The 25,866-nt window shown below is 42.9% G+C and overlaps 1 protein-coding gene across 1 annotated transcript; it reads left to right on the top strand.

The window, feature by feature from the left end:
- The first annotated feature begins 10,627 nt into the window (after positions 1-10,627).
- Positions 10,628-25,706, top strand: nme3 (NME/NM23 nucleoside diphosphate kinase 3). Its single transcript, XM_068056331.1, has 5 exons — positions 10,628-10,736; positions 11,559-11,689; positions 13,040-13,141; positions 16,213-16,325; positions 21,898-25,706. Exons 1-5 carry the CDS (start codon positions 10,691-10,693, stop codon positions 22,013-22,015), a joined length of 510 nt encoding a protein of 169 aa, XP_067912432.1. The 5' UTR covers positions 10,628-10,690; the 3' UTR covers positions 22,016-25,706.
- Positions 25,707-25,866: the final 160 nt, after the last annotated feature.

The following is a 25,866-nucleotide window of genomic DNA, read 5'->3' as shown; positions in this document are numbered from 1 at the left end:
ATGTTCGACATATCCCACAAAAAGACAGGCGTAACTAGGACCCATGTGGGTACCCATAGCAACACCTTTTACTTGAAGGAAGTGAGTGGAGTTGAAGGAGAAGTTGTTCAATGTGAGAACAAGTTCAGCCAGGCGGAGGAGGGTGCTGGTGGATGAAAACTGGTTGGGCCTCCATTCAAGGAAGAAGCGGAGAGCCCTCAAACCATCCTGGTGGGGGATGGAGGTGTAGAGAGATTGGAAATCCATAGTGAAGATTTGGTTTTAAATGGTGCTAGTCTTGCACAAACTTGGGCACCCTGCTGAGGCATGCAGCCACTCAACACCACATATAGCACTGGGCTGCATGCTATCATTTAAATTAGCACACAGCACAAAGTTTGCATGTTGTCTGCATTATAAGGATTAATTGTGCATTGCAATTCCCATGCCCATTTTCAGGTGCTAGTGGATTTCACCTCCATGTTTTCATACGAACGTTATTAGAACGTGAAAGATCAGATTTTCCTGTCTAATGTCTGGTCGTAAATTACTGCCTAGGCAGAATGCAGGGTGAAAAGTGTGCCAGCCCCGGCCAATGTATGATCCTCCCTGCTGAATTTTCATCTATGCGCTCTACTCGGTGTAAAAGAGGAAAATTTACCCCTAAATGTTGTTCCACATATGCAAAATGAACCAGACTTGATATCATCATTTAAAGAGCTATTGGATAAATATTTTAAAAGAATATAAAAATATGGGAAAGGACATAAAAATGGGTTTAGAGTAGACAGTTCCAGATAAAGAGCTTGCACTGGTACTAGCTCAATGGGCTGAAGGCCCCCTTCTGTGCTGTCACTTCCATGAAATTCAGAGAATAACAGAATGATAAAGCACAGAAGGAGGCCATTTGGCCCACAGCGCCTGTGTCATCTCTTCGGTGGAATTATTCAACTAGTCCTACTCCCCCACTCTTCCCCCTTAGCCCTGCTAATTTTCTCCCTTTGATCATTTATACATTTCCCTCTTGAAAGTTACTGTTGAATCTGTTTCAACCACCCTTGCAAGCAATGCATTCCAGATCACATAAAGTGTTCTGATGAAAGCTCACAGATCTAAAACACTGGGCTGAATTTTGGTATCCTTCCGACGCCGGGGGTTGTGTAGGGGGTGGGGGGGACCGGAAAATTCTTCCGAGAGAGGCCAGCCATGACCCCCGACGCCGAGAAGGCCCCGCTGAACTTTACCGGCTGCATCGAGGTACATGTTAACTAACTTACAGGCGGCCATCCCACGTCAATACTCCAGCCAGTGGCCAGAAGTCCCGCGCCTTCTGATCCCCATTAGGGGATTCAATGCGAGACACTGGTGGGGAGGGGGAAGGAGATTAATTTTCAGGTCGGGGGTGGGAAGGGCAACGAAGGAAATTTATTCCATTGGCTGGGGGATGGTGGGAAGGGGTTGAAGGGCAAAGATCATAATGTTTGGGGGTGAAAGGTCAGGAATGGGAAAAATGGTTGTTCTGGGGGGGGAGGGAAGGAAATAAATTTATTGATTGATGATGGGGGGGTGGAAGAGGGGCTTTGATGTATACTTTACTGTTTTTATTTACATTAAAGGTAATGTTCCCTTTAAAAATGGCACCGGCACCTGTGCGGTGGCGCCAGAGGCCATTGCCGGGTACAGAGCGGCCGCCCTCTCTATGCCATCGGTGGCTGCCATTCTGCCCCCTCCATTTAAATGAGCCCCCACGCGAAATATCGCGGGGGCTCAGCGGCAGCCGCTCCACGCAGGCGGACCGCCGACTTCAAAGTGCGCCACCATGATTTGCGGCGAGCTAGTAAAATCCAGCCCACTAACTCTGTTTTTCTCTCCACAGATGCTGCCAGACCTGCTGAATATTTCCAGCATTTTCTGTTTTTATTTCAGAATTCCAGCATCTGAAGTATTTTGCTTTTGTTGCAAGGATCCCATATGCTTTATTAAACACCCATCTCAACTTGTCCTGCCACCTTCAAAGATTTGCGTACTTACAATCCCAGGAATCTCTCTTCCTGCACCCCCTTTCAAACTGTACCATTTAGTTCTTATTGCCTCTCCTTGTTCTTCCTCCCAAAATGTATCACTTCACACCGAATAAATTTCATTTGTTATGCATTTGCCCATTTCACCGGTCTATTTTCTCCTGAGGTCTGTTACAATCCTCCTTATTGTTTACAATATAGTTTTGTGTCATCTGAAATTATGGTCTGTATACCCAAGTCCAGAGTTTTAATATATATCAAAAAGATTTCTTAATAATCAACTGTTGATTAATGCATGATAATCTTTCAAGATGGATATTATCATGCATCAACAAAATATATTGGCTATAAGCTTCAACTATTAATCACACATGGCATTAAAAAAAACTGAATAAATCTGATCCCATGAACTTCATAAAAATAACCAAGGATAAATTGGGCTTACAGTCCTACACAGTTCTCATAAATTTTAATACACTAAAAACAATTATATGATCATTTTCATAGTTTTTAAATTATGTTTTCTGCCACCAAATGTAATACCTGAAGTGCTGTGAGATATGCAACACTTACCCAACACACTCAAAAATAAAGTTCGAATCACAGTATGCTGACAGTCAGTGGCCATACCCTAAAATCACTGCCAGCATTAAAAATTAACAATATATATTATAAACCAATAATACCTACTTTCAAAGCAGTAATCTAATGTTGCTTTTCAGATAATGGTTATAAACCATTCATCTACACTCTCATGGCTTGTAATATTGTCTAAAGCCCTCAATTAGATTACAACCTAGTAATCACTCTGAAGTATCCTTTTATTATCTTTTGACAATTGTACTTGCCCAAGCTTGGCAGATTAGAGCTTAATTAAACATGGTCCACAACACAATTACTATGATTAAATAACATCTGTCACAGGGGGGAAAAAAACTGTTTATAGGTTGTTGGTTTAGTTCCCAAAGAAACCAAAAAAAGTTCTGTAGTTTGCTGATGGATACTTTGTTCCAATTATAACTATTTTAAATGAGTTATGGCTCTAACTTTATTTTTTGCCATCAGCAGGTCCCTCAACTAACAACTTAGAATGACAAGCATTGATTTAGGAAAAGCAATGCTCCTCCAATATTATCAGTGCAATGCAATGAGCAGCTTTGTCTTGCTCATGTTGGCTCTCTGCGACCTGCCCACTTGCCCATTGATCATTGGTCCCCAAGAGCATGGGAAATTTGATTGCACTGATTTTAATGTACCCACATTGACGCTGATAACTCCCTGATAAAAGTCCCACGCCCAAAATTCCAGGTCCTGCAATCTAGCAACATAGTGCAGTGGTTTAGGAATTCAACTTGCTCAATCACCCTGATGCTAGTTCCATCAGAAATCCTGAGGCCAGTTAATTTATATATTACTAGAAAGTCAAAGCATTTCTTGAGAAGCCCAGAAAATACAGGGTGGCGAGAGGAGGGGGAAGAGGGACGGCAGAAGAAGCACTTATGGGCACTGCGTTCTGCATTTAAACTAGCAAAATGCTCTTATAGCAGAACCAGCATACGACAATTTGAAACCCATGGATCAAAAGAGAACTAGGAAGCAGAGAGCCTCAAACCTCTGAAGAGTGTGACATATTGTTTGAATTGAATTTAAACACAGGATAATAGGACTCAGTAGGACTAAGTGCCAGAGACCTGCCAATGCAGCAGCCAAGACCATGTGCAAGGAAGTGGCACAAATAGTCAGTAGTAACTCTCTAACCCTCATGATTCCTCTCTAATGCAGAACAAACTTTCATGACCTCACAGGCTAGTAAGGGCAAATATTAATACTGCAAGCTGCCATTAATATTTATTTAGTACATTTGAGACAAGATGTATATTTTTCCTAAATGTGCATTCACAAATTGAAAAGTATTATCCTGTACACTAAATGATCTAAAGTGACATCTGCACATGGAAGACTGCAATTAAAAATGGATACACAATTGTATAATGCATACATGCTGGAACATAACTATAAGAATTCCATAAGAAAAGTGATTAAGATTTCTCAAATGATTGTCTAACATAAGAGTCTAGATTCCATGCAATTCCCAAGAACCACAGCCTACAAAAGGAAAAGCAGCAGGAGGCTGTTGAGCAGTCACAATGATCTCAATGGTCCTACAGTGGAAACACAAATGCTTGCAGAGCATCATAACTATAGAAAAGTTCCTATAAAGACTCTCTGATGATGTGTACCAGATGGCAGAGGTGGTGGCAAAGTCCAATGCCATCCTTTATGGTGGTATCAAAAAGAGCTACTCCAATGCAGAAGTTCCAAGAGCGGGAACTCATGTCCCATAGAGGCATCCTGACAGACAACTCCATTGATCTTCTGAGGCTATATACCCTGGCAGCCTCTTGGTGGCAGACCTGGGGGGTGTGGGTGGGGGGTGGGCAGTGCTCCGGTTAGACTTTGAAGCCCTCTCTGCCTGCCTGGGTGCAACAACAGCTGCAGACCGCCCTGGAGAGGGGTCCCCGCCCACAGTGTTGACCTGGCTGCAAATGCCATTTTCTCTTTAATTTTTTAAAAAGTTGCAGAGGATCACCTCTGAGGAAACATCCTCTACCTTACTTACCTGCCATGGCATCCTGCTGCTGCTTTCAAGCTGGAAAGCCTCTGACTGGTCTTTCCATCACCACCACAACTTGCCCTTTAATGGCGAGCTAAAGTCCTTGAACAGCCATGCCTCATCAGATTTTACACTCCCAAGCTGTGCTTCAGGCTAAGCTCTCTGGGCAAGCTTTTCATATGCCAGCATACGATTCAAATTTGGGACAGACTCAATGTGGTAGACAACCTCAGCAACCAGTGTCAATGAGCTTGCAGCAAGGACCAGCTCAAGTCCATTTTTGGCAAACTCAAAATCAAGATATTGTGTAATGGATATATATATTATATATAATATATACACACACATATATAAAAATTGCATCTAGGTTACACATTTTCAATTAAATGCTGATTTTATTTATATAAAAACAAAATGGCCAATACTTTGCTCTCAGTGTGGAACAAACAGTGCCAGCCATTCATTACATCTACAGTTGCCCACAGACTTTATTATGGAAATTTGCATTGGAACTTGCCGTAAATTAGAAAGCCTTAATGGCACGATGCCCTCTGCAAGGGATCTAGGACCTTGTGTGAACAGAGCAAGCAATTGTGCACCTCCTTCAACAATCAAATTGAAGAATTGTTAATGAGCAGCCTGGAGTCTGAACCAGGAAGTGCCAGTTAGAATATTTAATTTAATGTCAAATCAGATACAGAGAGCGAAAAAGAGGGAAAGAAAGATGGGATTGAAAGAGAGAGAGAGATAAAAAAGAGTCAAAGCCAAAGTTAAAAAATTGTTTAAATCTCCAACAATAATTAAAATCAGAAAGAATGAGAATTCACACATGTAAAAGTTAATTTTTAGTATCAGAGAGGTTGTTTAGCAGTAATTAAGACATACCATGCTGCTAAAAATGTACTTACACTGAAATGTAAGCAGAGCAACTTCATGGCGTTTCATGTATTTCCATGATTAGTCTCTTGACAAGATAGATATAGAGCAGATTCCAGAGGAGCAGGGCAACATACTTATTTCTGTGTTTAACTGCATACGTGCAATTGTCAGAAATTGCTGTCCAATTTACACTTTAATAACAGTGAGCACTGCTAGCCTGTTATTTCCACAGAAAAATCTGTAATCTCATTCTGTATAAAATTGGATGTATATTGTTTTAATAGTACAGTAATAATCACATACTTTCAATTAAATTAAAAGTAAATATGGGGAGTGAGAGTGTTTCAATTTACGAAAGATGGAATTGAAGGAAACATAGAGAATAGAAACACAGAGAAGACAGGTCTGTCTAGACCAGTTAAGATTAGGTAGGTCCATTTATAAATGATCCAGACCATCAAATGATTGCATCCTCTTTTTCCGCGTCCAAAACAGCTTTGTAATTATCAGTGATCCACAACCGTCGCCGCATAAATCTTCTGAACTCCTTGATCAGATTATATACTTTCTTGTTTTCTACTAGTTCACCAGTCCACAATTTTCTGTTGATTAAATTGAATGGGTGAAAAATCACAGGTTCGCAAGCACAAATATAGCCATAATCACAACCAGATATGCATTACACTCCAAATTAACAGAAACATTGTTAGGAGCACCAGGTCAATAAATGTATACTTCACTATCAGAATAACGCAGACCAAGAGATACAGAATTGTTTTATAGAGGCTCGAAATTTTAATTTTAATTTGTCTGTCCTGTATTCTCACAGTTCCGAAGTTTCAGTGGCAAGTACCTAACCACCCTGCCAAGGATCCACCCCTTTCATGTTGCTAAATCTGTTTACGTACAGGAGAAGGTTTCATCTGCACATTCTTTCCATTCCACATTCAGATTCCTCCTCCACCTCGTCCACCCCTCATTCCCTTCTCCACCACCACCCGCCCCCCCCACCCCCGTGCCCCCACCAACTCTGAATTGTGAATTGGAGCTAGGGAATACAACAAGAGTAAGTGAATAAAAGCAAAATACTGCGGATGCTGGAAATCTGAAACAAAAACAAGAAATGCTGGATTCACTCAGCAGGTCTGGCAGCATCTGTGGAAAGAGAAGCAGAGTTAACGTTTCGGGTCAGTGACCCTTCTTCGGAACTGACAAATATTAGAAAAGTCACAGATTATAAACAAGTGAGGTGGGGGTTGGGCAAGAGATAACAAAGGAGAAGGTGCAGATTGGACCAGGCCACATAGCTGACCAAAAGGTCACGGAGCAAAGGCAAACAATATGTTAATGGTGTGTTGAAAGACAAAGCATTAGTACAGATTAGGTGTGAATATACTGAATATTGAACAGCAGCAAGTGCAAACCTGAAGAAAAACAACCTGAAAAAAAGTGGGTAAGCAAACTGAACAAACTAAGATGAAATGAAATAAATGCAAAAAAAGATCGTAAAAAATGTAAAAAGGAATGCAAAAAAAAAAGGAAGAAAAAATAACTGAAAATGACTAAAAATGAAAGTAAAGTGGGGGGCTGTCATGCTCTGAAATTATTGAACTCAATGTTCAGTCCGGCAGGCTGTAGTGTGCCTAATCGGTAGATGAGATGCTGTTCCTCGAGCTTGCGTTGATGTTCACTGGAACACTGCAGCAATCCCAGGACAGAGATGTCAGCATGAGAGCAGGAGGGTGTGTTGAAATGGCAAGCAACCGGAAGCTCAGGGTCCTGCTTGCGGACTGAGCGGAGATGTTCCGCAAAGCGGTCACCCAGTCTGCGCTTGGTCTCCCCAATGTAGAGGAGACCACACTGTGAGCAGCGAATACAGTATACTACATTGAAAGAAGTACAAGTAAATCGCTGCTTCACCTGAAAGGAGTGTTTGGGGCCTGGGATAGTGAGGAGAGAGGAGGTAAATGGGCAGGTATTACACCTCCTGCGATTGCAAGGGAAGGTGCCCTGGGACGGGGACGAGGTGGTGGGGGTAATGGAGGAGTGGACCAGGGTGTCGCGGAGGGAACGATCCCTTCGGAATGCTGACAGGGGAAGGGAGGGGAAGATGCGACTGGTAGTGGCATCACGCTGGAGGTGGCGAAAATGGCGGAGGATGATCCTTTGGATATGGAGGCTGGTGGGATGAAAAGTGAGGACAAGGGGAACCCTGTCACGGTTCTGGGAGGGAGGGGAAGGGGTGAGGGTAGAGGTGCGGGGAATGGGTCGGACACGGTTGAGGGCTCTGTCAACCACAGTGGGGGGAAATCCTCGGTTGAGGAAAAAGGAGGTCATATCAGAAGCACCGTCATGGAAGGTAGCATCATCAGAGCAGATGCGTCGGAGACGGAGAAACTGGGAGAATGGAATGGAGTCCTTACAGGAGGTAGGGTGTGAAGAAGTGTAGTCGAGGTAGCTGTGGGAGTCAGTGGGCTTATAATGGATATTGGTAGACAACCTATCCCCAGAGATGGAGACAGAGAAGTCGAGGAAGGGAAGGGAAGTGTCAGAGATGGACCATGTAAAGGTGAGAGAAGGGTGGAAATTGGAAGCAAAGTTGATAAAATTTTCTAGTTCGGGGCGGGAGCAGGAAACGGCACCGATACAGTCATCAATGTACCGGAAAAAGAGTTGGGGGAGGGGGCCTGAGTAGGACTGGAACAAAGAATGCTCGACATATCCCACAAAAAGACAGGCATAACTAGGACCCATGCGGGTACCCATAGCGACACCTTTTACTTGAAGGAAATGCATGGAGTTGAAGGAGAAGTTGTTCAATGTGAGAACAAGTTCAGCCAGGCGGAGGAGGGTGTTGGTGGATGGGGACTGGTTGGGCCTCTGTTCCAGGAAGAAGCGGAGAGCCCTCAAACCATCCTGGTGGGGGATAGAGGTGTAGAGCGATTGGACGTCCATAGTGAAGAGGAGGCGGTTGGGACCAGGAAACTGGAAATTGTCAAAATGACGTAGGGCGTCAGAAGAGTCACGGATGTAGGTGGGAAGAGACTGGACCAGCGGAGAAAAGATAGAGTCTAGATAGGAAGAAATAAGTTCAGTTGGGCAGGAGCAGGCTGACACAATGGGTCTGCCGGGACAGTGAATTGTCATTTAGAAGCCTGCATTTTCAATACATTTGGGGTGTATTCATTTGAAATTGCAGTTCTTAGGCAGATCATTTTGCATTCTTTAAGTACAGAAACACATAAGATTTGTCACAGGTGTTGCACTGCATCAAATCACTTCTTGTAATCATAACCTTTTCTCTACACTCACCCTCCCTGAAAAAAGTTCTCAAAGCATAATTGCAAACATTAGCTAAAATCAAATTTAAATATTAAGATGAGGAGTGTGTGGTAAAGATTGATTTTTTTCTTGCATTGATTTATTTTTCGCTTTCCAGATGATTGGGAGAATAATACATTGGCTGGAACTTTATGGTGGTCGGAGAGGAGCCGTCCACCGACTGAAAAGTGGGTGGCAATCCCACCTCCACCAGGCCTGGGGATCCAGACCAGATTTTATGGTCTCCAGACCAGATTTTATGGTCTCCAGGCCCTTATTTGGTCTTAGACAGGACCTCCACCTCATTGAGCCAGTAAGTCCCGTCTAATGGAGCTGCCGGCCAATCAGCGGGCTGGCAACTCTTAGTCCCAGCAGCACCACCAGAAGCGGTGGCCACTGCTGAGACTGCAACCCAGCTGAAGCGTGAAGATGTCAGGGAACACCGGAGAACAGGTACGTTTTTGGGGCCTTGCCGGGGGCGATCAGTCAGGCCACAGCGAGGCAAGGGTGGTTGATTCGGCAAGGCAGGGGGCGTGTTGGGCATTGGGGGCAGCTGGGTCATCGGGGGCGGCTCTCCGTCGGGCACAGGGTGCCCCATCAGGAGGACCCCACCCCTCCAGGCTATCAGAAGGCCACCTACCTTTATCAGGCGGTTTTTCAGAGGCCTCGACCACCTACCTGCCAACTGTAAAATCCCCGTGGCAGATGCCCTTAAGTGGCTGTTAATTGGCCACTTAAGGGCCTTGATTGGCCTGGGGCGGGCAGGCTGTTTCTCACCGCCACTGCCCCACATAAAATGGCGGCGGAGGCGGGAGCAATTCGGAATGAGCCCCCCCACCAGCCCATTCTTTGGGGGGGGGGGTGTAAAATTTCAGCCATTGACATTTTGATATTGAGCCTTTTTTTTAAAAAGCAGCCAACTTAAATCCCTAGATTGGTCCAGTACAAATTCACCAATCTCATCTGGATTGATGATAGACACTACACACTTTCGCTGTTCCTCTGGCAAAAAAATAATTAGGGTTTATGTGTCTGACTGCTTTCTAGCAACTTCTGCTCAAAATAAGTATGTGTGAATGTCTGATGATGGCAGGATCGAGCTTTGTCTGATGCCCCAGAACCCCAGTGTTGGTCAGTCTCTTAATGTTCCAGATTCAGCCACTGAGGCAATGGTAGCAGACAGTTCTGGTGGGACCATTAGGATTGCTGTCCTTTTGACACATCTGGAGGACTTTATGTGGAACAGGATAAAGGAGGCAGAAGTCATGTCCTGAGTTCTTGCTATGCTGTTGAAAATTAACTAAAAATAGACAACTAAATTTCAAGAGACACTGAGATGGGAAAATTGGGCTATTGTATTAAAAAAATCAGATATACATTTTAGAAAGTTCCAGAAAGCCTGGGTGGTTTGACATGGCAACATTAGGAACTGTATCCCAGCGTAACTCACGGAAAGTGGGGAGATTTTGAGGAGAAATATAATGAACTTAAATCAAATGTTGGAAAGAATACTGTTCAGTCCGCCTCCTTCACACTGACAACCAAGATCACCTCACCTGCACCGTCACCGAGATCTCCGCCCAGAGACGGCTCAGAAAAGTCACGTGCTCCCTTCCAGCAACGAGTCGGGGGGGGGGGCCTCGGTCACGGGGTCTGCGCACCCAGACTGTACGTGAAACCGTGCGCCCTCCCGCGGACCCTGCCCTGACTACGTGACACCGTGCGCACTCCCGCGGGCCCCCGCCCTGGCTGTACGTGACACCGTGCGCGCCGCCTTGGCGGTACGTCACACCGTGCGCGCTACCTCTACCCCTTATTGTACGCGACGCTGTCGTCTCGGACGTTCCTGCTCTGGTAGAAAGAGTCGGAGGGTGGGATGATCTGTGTGGCGTTGACCGTCTTTGCCTACATGTTCCAGATGGGTGAGAGGGGGAATAACCGGGGAAGGTCGGGGCTGGGAGGAGCCGTTTTCCACTCAGGGGTTGGGCAGTACCTGGGTCTACACTCAGGGACCGTGTATCTGCTTTGTGCAATCCATGGCAATATAAGGAATGAACGTTCATTAATTTACAGAGCAAGGGGTCATATCCTTAAAATTAGAGCCAGGCCATTCAAGGATAATGTAAGGAAGCGCTTCTTTATACAAAGGGTAGTGGAAATCTGGAACTCGCGCCCCAAAAAGCTGCTAGGGCTCGGTTAATTGAAAATTTCAAAAGTATTATTATTATTAGGCAAGGGGTTACGGATCCAAGGCAGGTAATTGCAGTTGAACTATGATCTTATTGAATGACAGAACAGGCTTGAGTGGCTGAATGGTCTGCTGCTGCCTCTGTGTTCTTACTGCTTGTACTGCGTAGGTAAGCCCATAGAAGCTGACACTTCAATGCTGTACTCGGAATGGTGCGCTGTCAGAGGTGCCAACTATCAAATGCCCCATCTGCCCTCTCAGCTGGATGTAAAAGAAACAATGGCACTAGTTTGAAGAAGAACAGGGGAGTTCTCCCTGATGACTGCCCAATATTAATCCTCAACTAATATCACTAAAACAGAATTATCTGGCCGCTATCACATTGGTGTTTGTGGGACTTTACTGTGTGCAAATTATTTGTTGTGTTTCCCACATTACCACAGTGACTGCACTTCATTGGCTGTAAAGCACTTTGGGACATCCTGTAGTTGTGAAAGGTGCTATATGAATGCTAGTTTTTCTTTTCAAATCTCTGCATTTTCTATTTACTTTTTAGTGATTACTGGAAAACATGAGCGCACCTTCATAGCTATCAAACCAGATGGAGTTCAGCGTCGCCTTGTTGGCGAAATCATACGGAGGTTTGAGCAGAAGGGATTTAAACTGGTTGGAATGAAAATAATGCAGGTACAGTACCTTGTGTACGTTTCTAGATGTAGTGAGGTATAGGTGTAATTCAGTACGGATAGGTACCTTTTGTGTGTGGATATAGTAAGATACAGGTACTTGAGAATAAGGGGATCATTTAATGTGCGCAAAGGTTCTCCAAAACATGCTGAATTTTCTGATTCATTAAGCTGGGTTAAACACATAGTCTGGTGACTCTACAAATATGATAAAGAGGGACCTATGTTTACACAGATATTCAATACATTTGCCTCCTTAAGATCATGGCTGGTTTTCTGCCTCAACTCCACTTTCCTGCACCATCCCCTTATCCCTTAATTCACCTAGTACCCAAAAATCTATCAAACTGTCTTGAATATACTCAACAACTGAGCATCCACAGCTCTCAGGTAGAGAATTCAGAAAATTCACAACCCTTTGAGTGAAAAAAATTTCTCCTCATCTCTATCCTAAATGGCCCACTCCTTATTCGCATCTGGGGACGCGTTTTCTCAGCATCTACCTTTTATCTTTCAAAGCAGGAAAAAAACAAAGAACTTTTTGTCCAGGGTTTAAATAGTTGGTTGGTATCCATATTTGGATGGTTTGCACACGTTCTGTGGGAGGACAGCCATGATGGGGCAAAATATTTTTATTTCATTATGCTTTACATAACCAACTGGACTGTACATAGCACTGTGCTGATATTCATAAAGGCAATTCCCAGCTTTAAATGCTTCAGTAAGTTGCAAACAAAAGTGTTCTCTGGTATCATGTTCAAATATATAGGACATGTAATAATGAGTAGCAGCTCTAGCTAAGACCAGAAGAGAAATCATGTATGTTCTGCATTAATTAAAAAAAAACTAAACATTGGTCTGCTTGATGTACTGATGACATAACAATGCTGTTGCTCAAATAAAAACAAAGTGCTGGAAAAACTCAGCAGGTCTGGCAGCATCTGTGGAGAGAGAAGCAGAGTGAACGTTTCAGGTCAGTGACCCTTTTTCAGAACTGTTGCTCACTTTGCTGCAAGGCTATAAGATATAACGTTCAGATATATTACGGTAAATTTTATTTCTTATATTCTTGCAGCAAAGTGAGCAACAGTATTATCAGTACATCAAGCAGACCACTGTTGAGTTTTGATAAAATTAATATTAAGATATATACATTAAGATATAAAATTTATCTCAATATATCTGAACGTTATATCTTATAGCCTTGCAGCAAAGTGAGCAACCATATTGCTATCAGTTATAAGATTTAAAGTTCAGATATATTGAGGTAAATTTTATATTATACTCCAATGTGTAATTGGATAAATCTAATAAATTAAGTATTAGTATACTGTGTTTTTTTTTTATGTAGGCTTCGGAAGACTTGCTTAAAGATCACTACATTGAACTCAGGGACCGGCCTTTCTTCAATGGATTGGTGAAATACATGAGCTCTGGCCCTTTGGTTGCTATGGTATGTTAAAGCAGTCAGAACTATATAATATGTATCTTTAATCCAATTTTGTAAGTTGTCTTTCTCCTATTTGTGTCAAGTCAATCTGCAACATGGTAAGATAAAAGGAGCAACTGGCTGACTTGTTCCCTGATCTTACTTGGTTGTTGGTCAACTCTGGTAGTAGGTGATCTGAGTTGTTACCCCTGTTCAGAGGATTGGGGAAATGGTCACAACCTCTTGCTGCCTGTTACGGGGATTGAAAAATAACTGTTACAAATTGTAAGAACCAAGTCCTATTACATATTGGCATAGTATCGGTGAATGAGGGTAGCCTCATGTACATCAGTATGGAAAAGGACTTAACTTTTTAATGATGTTCAGTATAGAAACACTAATATTGAACATTAAAAATTGATAAAGAATAAAGGGCTGTTCTATTCTTGAGCAGCTTTTGTGAACAATGATGAGCAAATTCTTCTGAATAATTAAAGGGGACCTTCAGTAAGTACAGAAAGTGATCCATATTTGCCCTAATAGCAATCCTCGACAATTAGTTTTTCCCTACTTATGTCTGTTTTTAAAGATTTTAATAGGGCTGCATGGAGGAACCTTTTGCACATCCATTTTAAAGGAGCATTTTACATTGAATAGTAAAATAAATATCTTGTAGAGAAGCCATTCCACAGCATTGAAAACAATGGCTGGGATATTTTATGATTTGTTTAATGACCAATTATTGAACGAATTAAATAAGTAATTACAGACTATCAGAGTAAGAACTTACCATTCCTCGAATCTACAGGTGGCTGATCGTTTCCATGCCTCTGCTAACGTCAGCATGAAAAGCTCCTAACCTAGAATTTCATCACTTGTACAAACCAGAAAATCACATTGCTGGTTTGTACCTCAGTTAACCTGATCAGCACAGATGAGGAACGTGTGACTTTCTGATCTTTACAAGCAGTGAACTGCATGATTTAGGAGCTGCAACTGGTTCAGTACCCTTGAACTGGAAAAGAGGAAAATCAGTTAAGTTTCTTGCCTCAGATCACATGCAGTGATCCGTGTTGGAAACTACATTGTGGGATAGTGGGTGAAGACAGCATTAGGCCTGGGTGATGGCCTCCATGGTTTCACAACTTGCTGATACTCACTGTTTAGACTCTCTATTAAGAATGATGCACTTGGTCTTTAGAACTGTACCTCAGCAAACAGTCAGCATTTTGAGAGGAAGGGAGAAAAGCGGAAAATTGTGTGTGATGTCATGGTCCTGTAGTTTGTTTTCGGAACATGCGGTTTGCCTTTAAGGCTTGCAGGGGATCAGTATTGCTTTAAGAACCAGCAAGCCTCAGGAGTTATAGGAAGATGCATTTCGTTGCCTTAGAAATAGCCATTTGGAGACTGCGATTCAAAGGGTGCATTCTCGTTGCCATAGATACAGCCACTGGGAGTGAGTCTCATGCGATACATTTGTTACAATTCAGTTTTGAACTGGCTTTTAGTTGAAGACAGTTTGTTCTAACAGACACAGAGGACAGCTGGTGTTAGCACCTGGAAAAAGAGCTCTCTACCATTTAAACTGAAGGAATAGGATTTTATGCTGTTCATTATTATCTCAAAATTCTAAGAAAAAGTCAAGCCAAAACAGAGATCTCTGGTAATTTAAACTGAAGGAAGGGAAGTTAGACTGACAATCTTTTATCCCTCAAAAACTCTAAAGTCAGATTCATTCTGTTGAAAGTGTTTGCAAGTCGTTAATTGTTGAAATTCGCTGGAGAAGGAAAGCAACATTCTGTGAAGACTTCAAGCAACATTGGACTGTAAATTTGCAAGGACTTTAATTTTTTCTATTTTAAATGTTTACATCTTCATAGTGTTTAAGAATTTTAGTTCTAATTAAAGAGTTAATTTGTTGATTTAAAGACACCTGGTTTGGTTAGCCTCATTCAGGGGTTAATAATTTGGGTCTTTAATTTGGAAAGTTTTTAAATGATATGTTAGGCGATCTGTGGAACGACGGGATTGAATTATCAGTATGTTTTTCCCACCACAATCAGAATCGTATATTTTGATTGGGAACTTTGACTTGAGCGGTCGGTCGTAATAGTAAGGAAAGAAACATTCTGGACTTGATAGCAGTAATACAATGTGCTTTGATCTTAAGTTGTACAAAAGCAGTTTAACACCTCAATCAGTGAAATAAGTCATTGAATATTTCATCCACCTCATTACAGATTGATTATCTTTACGAAGTGATTCTTGACAACGCAGCCAGCAGCTGACGTCATCAGACTGCGCCAATCTGCGCACATGCGCAGACGGGCTCCCGCTCTCTACGTATGCACTGTGTTCCGCATTGCCAGGACGAGTTGGCGCACGCGCAGATGATGTCATCGCATAACGTGGCGAGAGAGCGGGGATGGGGGAAGCGGCGAGAGAGCGGGGGTGGGGAAGCGGGGAGAGAGCAGGGGTGGGGGAACAAGGAGAGCACAGCTGAAGACCTTGGTGGTGGCGGGTGCACTCTCCTCCTCCCCCCCCCCCCCCCCCCCCACTCCCTCCTTCCCCGGCCCGCCCGCTCGCTCCCTCCTTCCCCGACCCACCCGCTCCCTCCCTCCGGCCATTGTGTGCTACCATGTATTTACGTTGCCTTTGTGTGATTATTTGAACAGCGCCATCTTTAGTCCTGGCAGCTGTATAATGGCACAGACTGACGTTTAAGTGGCACAGGCTGCATTTGTGCATGTGCCAGTGCAGCGCCACCTAGTGGTTATGTTGTCAGCAAATGCAGCCGTATCTTTAATGCACTTAAATACATGATTTCAGGATAAAATGCTTTGTACAAAGTTTACAGACAGCTGGCAGCTGTTTGTCAGAATCCAATTTCAAAACAATGTATGTGTGCTACAGATGTTTATAGTTTAAAATAACAATTGCATTGTCTTCATCTTTATGAACTACTCTGCTGAATCATTGCGGTGAAGGAATACTTTGTAGGCACAATAACTTTAATTTGATAAGATGACCCTCTTTTTATTTTGCAAGCTGATACCAAGATTCTGTAACTGAGTGTTATTTCCTTGACATTTCAGGTGTGGCAAGGTTTGGATGTTGTTAAAATCACTTGGGCCATGCTGGGAGAGACCAATCCTGCAGAATCTGCGCCAGGCACCATCAGGGGTGACTTCTGTGTTGAAATGGGCAGGTGGGTATTTTCTTGGTATTAAAATTTTAGGAGAAATTGAGGTCATTCTTTGTTGAATAGAATTCTCATGGCAGACCTCAATAAGTCTGATTTAAAATCTTTCAAAATAGCTATGCAATTCATTTATAAGTGTAAAACATTTAGTTCATAAGCTTGGATAGGTTCACTCTGCTATTGAAGAAGGGGTGAGAGGCCATTCTGCAATTTAAGAAAGGTGAGAGAGGGAAACCAGAGAATTATAGACAGTCTAACATCTGTTGTGGGGAAATTCCTAGATTAAGGATGGAGTGACTAAACACCATTTAAAAAAAAAAAATTGCAACTGAAAAGAGAGAGCTAGCATGAGTTTATAAAGGGTAGGTCATGTCGGACAAACCCGATTGAATGTTTTGAAGAGGTGATTTATGTAGTGGTTGGGGGAATGTCCATGCATGTTATTTATATAGACTTCCAGAAGGCATTCGATAAAGTCCCTCTTCAGACACTGGTAGCTAAAGTTGAAGTTCATAGCGGTGAAGGCAGGTTATTGACCTGGTTAGAAAATTATCTGAATGGCAGGAGACCGAGTAGGGATAATGGGCAGGTACTCTAAGTGGCAGGATGTGACTAGTGGTGTCCCACAAGGATCTATGTTGGACCTGAACTATGTACTCCATTTATTAATGATTTAGATGATGGGATACATAGGATTACAAAGGATATACGGCACAGAAACGGACCATTTGGCCCAACCAGTTCATGCCAGCATTTATGCTCCACTTGAGCCTTCTCCTGTCTTTCCATATATAAATTTATCCGCATAATCCTCTATTCCCTTCCTCCTCCTATGCTTATGTAACCTCCCCTTAAGTGCATCTATACTAGTTGCTTCAGCCGTTCCCTGTGGTAGTGAGTTCCACATTCTCACCACTCTTTGGGTAAAAAAGTTTCTTCTGAATTCCCTATTGGATTTCTTGATGACTATTTTATATTGATTACCTCTAGTTATTCTCTTTCCCACAAGTGGAAACATTCTGTCTCTACCTACGCTATGAAAACCTTTCATATCCTCAAATTTCTGGCTGGATAGAAAGCCACACATCCAATGACACACAGATAGGTGGTATTATAAGCAGTGTAGATGGAAGCATAAAATTACAAAGATATTAATTAATAGATTAAGTGAATGGCCAAAGTTGTGGTCAATGGATTTCAATGTAGATAATTGTGAGGTCATCTACTTTGGACCTAAAAGGATAGAACAGGGTACTTTCTAACTACTGAAAAGCTAGAAACAGTGGAGGTCTAAAGAGACTTGGGTGCAGGGCGGGGGTGTCTGGGTACACAGATCAATAAAATATCATGAACCAATACAGAAAATGATCAAAAAGACTAATGGAATGCTGGTCTTTATATCTAGAGAATTAGAATCCAATGGAGATAGAATGCGACAGTGCATTCTGGAGGACGAGGGTGCACAGCCAGAGAGCGTGGTCCGCATTGGTACCAACAATATAGATAGAAAAAGGGATGATGTCCTGCAGGCTGAGTTCAGGGAGTTAGGAAAGAGAGTAGCAAGCAGGACCTCAAAGATAGTAATTTCCAGATTACTCCCACGGCCACGTGCTGGTGAGTATAGAAATAGGAGAATACATCAGATGAATTTGTGTGGCTGGAGAGATGGTGGAGGAGGGAGGGCTTCAGATTTCTGGGGCATTGGCGGAAGGTGGGACTTGTACACCTGAACAGGACTGGAATGAATATCATTGCAGGAAGGTTTGCTAGTGCTTTGTTGGGGATGGTTTAAACTAGATTGGCAGTGGATGGGAGTTTCAGATAGGACAAATTCAGAGCAGGGATGGAAGGCAGAAAATTAGCGAGTGACTGTGAAAGACAGAAGAAGCAAAAGTTAAAAAGTGTACAGCACAGGAATTTGGCAGCGTTAAAAGGTATTTATTTAAATCCAAGGAGTATAGCAGATAAAGCCGATGAGCTGAGGGAACAGATAAACATATGGCAGCATGATATCATTGCTATAACGGAAACTTGGCTTAAAGAGGGGCAAAAATGGCAGCTCAACATCCCTGGAAATAGAGTTTTCAAGCAGGATAGCGAGGGGGATAAAAAAGGAGGGGGTGTAGCGTTATTGGTTAGAGAATCAATTACAGCTGTGAGGAGGGATGGTATGCTAAATGAATCATCAAATGAGGCCATATGGGTTGAGCTCAGAAATAAAAAAGGGGAGCCACACTACTAGGAGTCTACTATAGACACCCAAATAGTGGGAGGGAGATAGAAGAACAAATATGTAGGCACATTTCTGAGTGCAAAAACAATAGGGCAATAATAGTTGGGGGTGTCAACTACCCTAATATCAACTGGGATACAAACAGTGTGAAGGGCACAAAGGGCACAAAATTCTTGAACTGCATTCAAGAGAACTTTTTTAGCCAGCACATAACAAGCCCGATGAGAGGGGGCGCAATTCTAGATTTAGTCTTCGGTAATGAAACTGGGCAAGTAGATGAAGTAACAGTGGGTGACCATTTTGGAGATAGTGACCATAATACAATTGGATTTAGCATTGTTATGGAACAGGACAAAGAAGTAACAGGATTAAGTTCTAAATTGGAGGAAGGCAAATTTTACGAAAGAGAGGAGATCTGGTGAAAGTGGACTGGATACAGCTGTTGAAGGAAAATCAGTGGCAAACCAGTGGGAGACATTCAAAAGTGAGATTCAATGGGCACAGTGTAGACATGTCCCTACAAAGAAAAAGGGTGGTACTGCCAAATCTAGAGCTCCCTGGTTATCTAGCAGCATACAGGGTAAGATAAAGCAGGAAAAGAAAGCTTATGACAGTCACAAAAAACTTCATACTTTAGAAAGCCTAGAGGAGTATAGAAAGTGCAGAGTTGAAGTTAAAAAGGAAATTAGAAAAGCAAAGAGAGGACATGAAAAAATATTGGCAGGTAAAATAGAGGAAAACCCAAAAATGTTTTATCAGTAAACTAAGGAAAGGGTAGGACCTATCAGAGATGTATAAGGTAACTTATGCGTGGATGCAGAAGATGTGGGCAGGGCTCTTAATGAGTACTTTGTCTCTGTCTTCACTAAGGAGAGGGATGATGCAGAGATTGTAGTTAAAGAGGAGGAGTGTGAAATATTAGATACAATAAGCATAATGAGAGAGGAAGTACTAGAGGGTTTGACATCCTTGAAAATGGATAAATCACCAGAGCCGGATGGATTGTATCCCAGGCTGTTAAAGGAAGCCAGGGAGGAAATAGCGGATGCTCTGAGGATCATTTTCAAATCTTTACTAAACACAGGCAAGATACCAGAGGATTGGAGGTCTGCAAACATTGTACCATTGTTTAAAATGGGTGCGAGGGATAGGCCAAATAATTATAGGCGGGTCAGTCTGACCTCAGTGGTGGGCAAATTATTAGAATCATTTCTGAGAGGAAAACTGTCACTTAGAAAGGCACTGATTAATCAGGGATAGTCAGCATGGATTTGTTAAGGGAAGGTCGTGTCTTACCAACTTAATTGAATTTTTTGAGGAAGTAACAAGAAGGATTAATGAGGGTAGTGCAGTGGATGTTGTCTATATGGATTTTAGTGAGGCATTTGACAAGTTCTCATGGCAGACTGGTCAGAAAAGTAAAAGCCTGTGGGATACAGAGGAATGTGGTGAGTTGGATCCAAATTTGGCTCAGTGACAGGAAACAAAGGGTAATGGTCGACGGATGTTTTTTTGCGAATGGGAAGTGGTTTCCAGTGGCATTCCACAGGGCTCAGTGTTGGGTCCCTTGCTGTTTGTGGTATATGTTAATGATTTGGAATTAAATGTGGGAGGCACGATTGGGAAATTTGCCGATGACACAAAAATTGGCCGTGCAGTTGATAGTGAAGAGAATAGCTGTAAGTGTGAGGTAATGCATTTGGGGAGGACAAACAAAGAAAGGGAATACACAATAAGTGGGAGGATATTGAGAGAGGTAGAGGAAGTGAGAGACTTTGGAGTGCATGTCCACAGGTCCCTGAAGGTGGTAGGACAGGTAGGTAGAGTGGTGAAGGCAGCAGTAGGAATGCTTTCCTTTATTGGCCGAGGTATAGAATACAAAAGCAGGATGTAATGCTGGAACTGTATAAAACGCTGGGTAGGCCATAGCTGGAGTATTGCGTACAGTTCTGGTCACCACATTACAGGAAGGTCATAATTGCTCTGGAGAGAGTACAGAGGACATTTACAAGAATGTTGCCAGGGCTGGAAAATTGCAACCATGAGGAAAGATTGGATAGACTAGGGTGGTTTACCTTAGGACAGAGGAGGCTGAGGGGTGACTTAATTGAGGTATACAAAATTATGAGAGGCCTAGATGGACAGGAGGGACCTGTTTCCCCTAGTGGAGAGGTCAATTACCAGGGGACACAGATTTAAGCTGATTGGTAGAAGGATTAGAGGGGACATGAGGAAAAACTTTTTCACCCGGAGGGTGGTGGGTGTCTGGAATTCACTGCTCGGATCGGTGGTGGAGGCAGAAACCCTCAACCATTGGGAACGGTGGTGGGGGGGGGGGGGGGGGGTGCGGAGGGAGAGGGAGAGACAATGAAGCTCGGTGTGGCGGAGGCCCGACCCTGATGGTGGTAGGCCCCATGCCGATCTCGGCAGCAGTGGTGAGGCCTCGTGGCGGCCGCCCCACTGCGATTAAAATCGTGGCGGCTCCGTGGTGTGGTGCCCGTGCAGGTGGGCCACATTTCTTTACATCCGCTGTCTACTTTGGCGATGGACTGTTAAAATGCAGCCCATGGAGTTAGGTTGGAGACCAGCCATTATCCCATTGAATGGCAGAACAGCTTTGAGGGGCTAAATAGCCTACTCCTGTTCCTGTGGAGTGGTTCTGCAGCAAATCACCAATGCTTTATATGTGCTTTTCTGATCCTCATCATTGGCAGATATCCCATCATTGTTGGGTGCTGTATTGAATTACCCAAAAGAGTAAGATCATTTATTAAGTCGTCGTCTTCTTCTTTGGCCTCCTTGTCTCGAGAGACAATGAGTAAGCGCCTGGAGGTGGTCAGTGGTTTATTAAGTAATCTGGTAAATACTCAATAATAAAGCCCTCCTTTCAACCCCACGCAGCGTATCCCACCATAGGGAATGTTCCTTTGAGAATAGTGGCTAACATTGTTCCCAAGTAGTATCAGGCTGCTTTGAATTATGAGCAATCTTGAGATTAGGAACCCCATTTCTACATGATCAGGAGAAAGGTACACAACTGACGCTACTAGATCAATCAAGTGTTCATCCGAGCAGCACCCTACCTGTAGCACCAGCCCGAACTGGCAAACGTGGCTGAGATACAGATGTTACCAAGTGTTGGGTCCAGCTGTTCATTCATTTTAGCTAGAAATGGAAGTTTGAAATGCTGATGTTCTGGAAATAGGGGGAATATAATTTTCTTCTACTCTTACTTCTGGTACATAATACATAGTACATCCTGTAATCCTTGGAATTGAATGCAGTGATGCAGCTTGAATCTCTAGAGCATTTAACCCAGTTTGTTTGTTTTGGTGTGTGATGCAGGAATGTAATCCACGGCAGTGATTCGGTGGAGAGTGCCATACGTGAAATCTCCCTCTGGTTCCGCCCAGAGGAGCTGATCTGCTGGAACGACTGCGCTGATGACTGGATTTATGAGTAAACCAGTCTTTTGACTGATTTTAGCTCAGGAACAAGCCCATCACTACTGAAGTGTCATCATGATAATGTCCATGCTGTGACTGCAGTGGACCTCTAGACCATTAAGTTTTTCTTTATGCAAATTCTTTTAAAACTATGTTGCCTCCATACAGGGGCTCAACTATATCAAGCCCAAGAACCCAACTGAAATTTACGAAATGGTGTATTTCTAGATCTGAAACATTGGCTTTTCCTCTCCAACATATGCTGATAGCCCTGCAGTGCATTTACATTTTTTGCATTTATTTGGTTTCTATCTTGAGGTTTTCTTTTTACCTGAAATCTACTTCAACCTTTTGCAGGAGTGACATGGACACACATGGAAATATAAAAACACTTAAATTCTTGATTGTGTGGGAAGAGGCTGTAACTGGCCATACACCAACTATTTCAGTATAGGCTGGGGAAATAACCTACATTTGAACCTCTGTCCTGACCTATTGTATATTTTAGTCTGGTTATCATATTTGTTTCAAGTCAGAGACTGTAAAGTACTATTTAATTACTTTAATCAATGTCTAAAAATGTAGAATTTTTCACTCCTTTATGCTTAGGGTTCTGCACAGAGCAGGAAGATCTGGAGAATAAGTTGGTACTTTCTCATAGGCAAGCCTGTTCTTGTAGAGTCAATAATGAGTGACTGTAGGAGTGAATTAATTGCTGATCGTGGTCAAGGTGATCTTTTTGCTGTTTGAAATTAATGGTGCTTTAGAATTTTTTTTAATACAGTTCAACTCTGTCAGTGCAGTTTAAGGGTGCTTGGATTGAGTGTGATGAATTATCATTTCAGATTGGGTGGAATGTTCGTTAACAGGTGAAATTCTGTAAAAAGTGGAATAATACTAATTATTTTTACCTCTATCTGGTCACTATTGCAATACTGATGGTCCAGTATTAAACAGTGAGATTGTTTAACAAGGTGTGAAAGAACTAGCAAGATAGTGGGCTGGATTTTACGACGGGCGGACAGGAGTTGGCTGCCGACGTAAAAGTTGGTAGCGAACCCGCATCCGCCCAGCCCGGGGATCCTATCCGCATTTTACGGGTCTCCAGGCTTTAACTGTTCAGAGGCGGGACTTCCGCCCGCTTGAGGGAGGAAGTCCTGCCTCATTGAGCTGCCGACCAATCATCGGGCCATCAGCTCTTAGTTCCAGCAGCGCCATCGGGAGCGGTGGCCACTGCTGGGACTGCATCCCAGCCGAGGACACGGAGCCAGGACCGAAGTAAGTTTGGTTTGCTTCGCCGGGCAGATCGGTTACGGCCCGTTGAGGCAAGGGTGGTCATTTCGGGGGGGTGGCCCTCAATCGGGGTCGGGCCCTCGGTGCTCTGGCAGGCCACCAGGTATCACTGGGCAGCCTTTCACGTCTACCAGATGCCCGCTTGCCACGAGTAAAATACCCATGGAGGCGGGCGAAGGCCCTTAAGTGACCACTTAAGGGCCTCGATTGGCCTGGGACAGGCGGCCCATTTCTCTCAGCCCACGTAAAGTGGGGCAGAGGCGGGAGCATGCCGAGAAGGCCTCCTGGAGCCTACCGCTCCATTTTACGCCACCCCCTCTCCAGCTCACTGGGGTGATGTAAAATTTCAGCCAGTATCTCTGGTCCTGCAAGGACAGCTTAAACAGTGAATGAAACCAGCTTCATAAATGTATTATACTGAATGTGATGCATGAGATTCTCTCCCAACTCTTACTAACCAGATTTAATGTTATGTAGGTTTGTACTGTATAGATATTTGATTGTTAGAACATGAAGCTAAAAAGTTAGTGAAATGGGGAAAAAGTTAAATGAAACTATAATTTAATGCAATGGTCATTGTTTCATTCCTAGCATCCACTTCGTTACTTTTGGTTTTTTTTTTTATTGCTGGAGCTGTTGAACAGTGACTGTGTCCAAGATAAGACGAAGCAGATTTATTTCCGTGTCACCTCAGTGTTGTATGAATTTGATTATTATACCAGGGAAATTCAAAGCAAACTAGTTTGTAGGAATTTGTACAGTACCTATTCTACACTACCTATAGAACACAGGTCGAGGTACTTGAATTTGCTTTATGAATAACATTAAAGATAGGCAGTTCACACAGACAAGTTGTTTGATTAATCCTGAATCTGTGGACTACAAAGATAATGCCAGATAGTTATTAAGGTTAGTGAATCAAACTATAGAACAACCCCACTGAGATTTACTACTATAAACTGTTACACAACACTAAAGCACAGATTTCCTAGATTAGAACGGTGTATTATGAAAGTGCTTCTATTTTCTATTGAGGACTCATGTTTTAGAATTGTGGAAATGGATTCCTTTGGAGGACTGAAGAGATTACATAGCTGCTGGAATTTTTTTTTTTAAGTCACTGGAAGGACTTTGGTACTTGCTGACTAGGGGAGTTGTTTATGGAGAAGTGACATGTCAAGATTTATGGTGGTCAAGAGTTGGTTTCGTTTTGAATATTGTTTTGAGTCAGTTGGGGGTCAGCCTGTTGAGAGAAGACCAGGCCATCCTTCCTCCATCTGACAAAACCTGAGAATCCAGTATGATCGCTGAAACCCCTGATGTTGCATTTCTCCTGGAAAGCCTGCCAGACCAATCCTTGCTGTCGCCTGAAGAGAACTGCTCCAGAAAGATCCCAGTGACAGCCGTCTGCGCATATTTGGCATGTCAGAAAAGGGACAACCAATATCATTCTATATCTTGTTAATTCTTGAAGGAAAAGCACAAGTATTTGGGCAAAGTATTCTTTTTTTGTAAAGGATCTCTTCAGAGAAAACACTTTTTTCTTTAACTGGTGTATGCACACATGCGTAGCACTATTTTAAGGGAACTTTCATATTTCAATCTGTTAAAGAAGCAAAACATTGTTAAGTCTTGTTTTATAATAAATTGATAATTTTGTTTATTAAATAAACCTGGTTGGTGGATTTTATTCTGAAATAAAACAGTATACACACAGTTGCCAATGCTCAGTGGCAGCAGTGTGTACCATCTACAAGATGCACTGCAGCAACACACCAAGGCTCCTTCCAAACCCGCGACCGCTATCAACCAGAAGGACAAGGGCAGCAAATGCATGGGAACACCACCACCTGCAAGTTCCGCTCCAAGTCACACACCAGTCTGACTTAGAACTATATCACTGTTCCTTCATTGTTGCTGGGTCAAAATCCTGGAACTCCCTGCTGAAAAGCACTGTGGGTGTACCTACCCCACATGGACTGCAGCGGTTCGAGAAGGCAACTCACCACCATCTTCTCAAGGGCAATTAGGGATGGGCAATAAATGCTGGCCTGGCCAGCGACACCCACATCCCATGAATGAATAAAAAAAAATTGGCCATATCAATAACTGGGTAAACATTTATATATATGTTGTGACCTGTGGAGAAGTGGAACTAGAAAAAGACAGTGTACTGCAGCCTCGGTCCTAACACTATTAACAAGGTTCCCCCACCAAGCTGGACCGAGGGGCTGGATCCATGGGAAACCCCTTGAACTGTATCGTTAATATTCTCAGTTGCTGTAAATGTAAAACTGTAATTGACATGACAATTGTGAAACGGAAGGGTTGGGAAGAAACTCATGACAGTATTGAAGGAAACTGATCTCCCTTGCAATGTTTGTCTTTTTTGGTGCTGTTTGGAAACTGTTTGGCAATGTAATTTTTACATATTTTTATGAATAAAGTATATTTTGGAAATAAAAAAAAAGTATTAACATTCTGCTTTGGATACGCTACAAAATGAATAGGTTTTGTGTATAACAAGTTTATTCTTGGAAAAGAATGATTAAATTTTGTGGATTGGGTTTAAAAA

Source organism: Heterodontus francisci, chromosome 24 (genome assembly GCF_036365525.1).
Source record: "Heterodontus francisci isolate sHetFra1 chromosome 24, sHetFra1.hap1, whole genome shotgun sequence".
Classification (NCBI taxonomy): domain Eukaryota; kingdom Metazoa; phylum Chordata; class Chondrichthyes; order Heterodontiformes; family Heterodontidae; genus Heterodontus; species Heterodontus francisci.
This window is presented reverse-complemented; position numbering and strand designations above follow the sequence as displayed.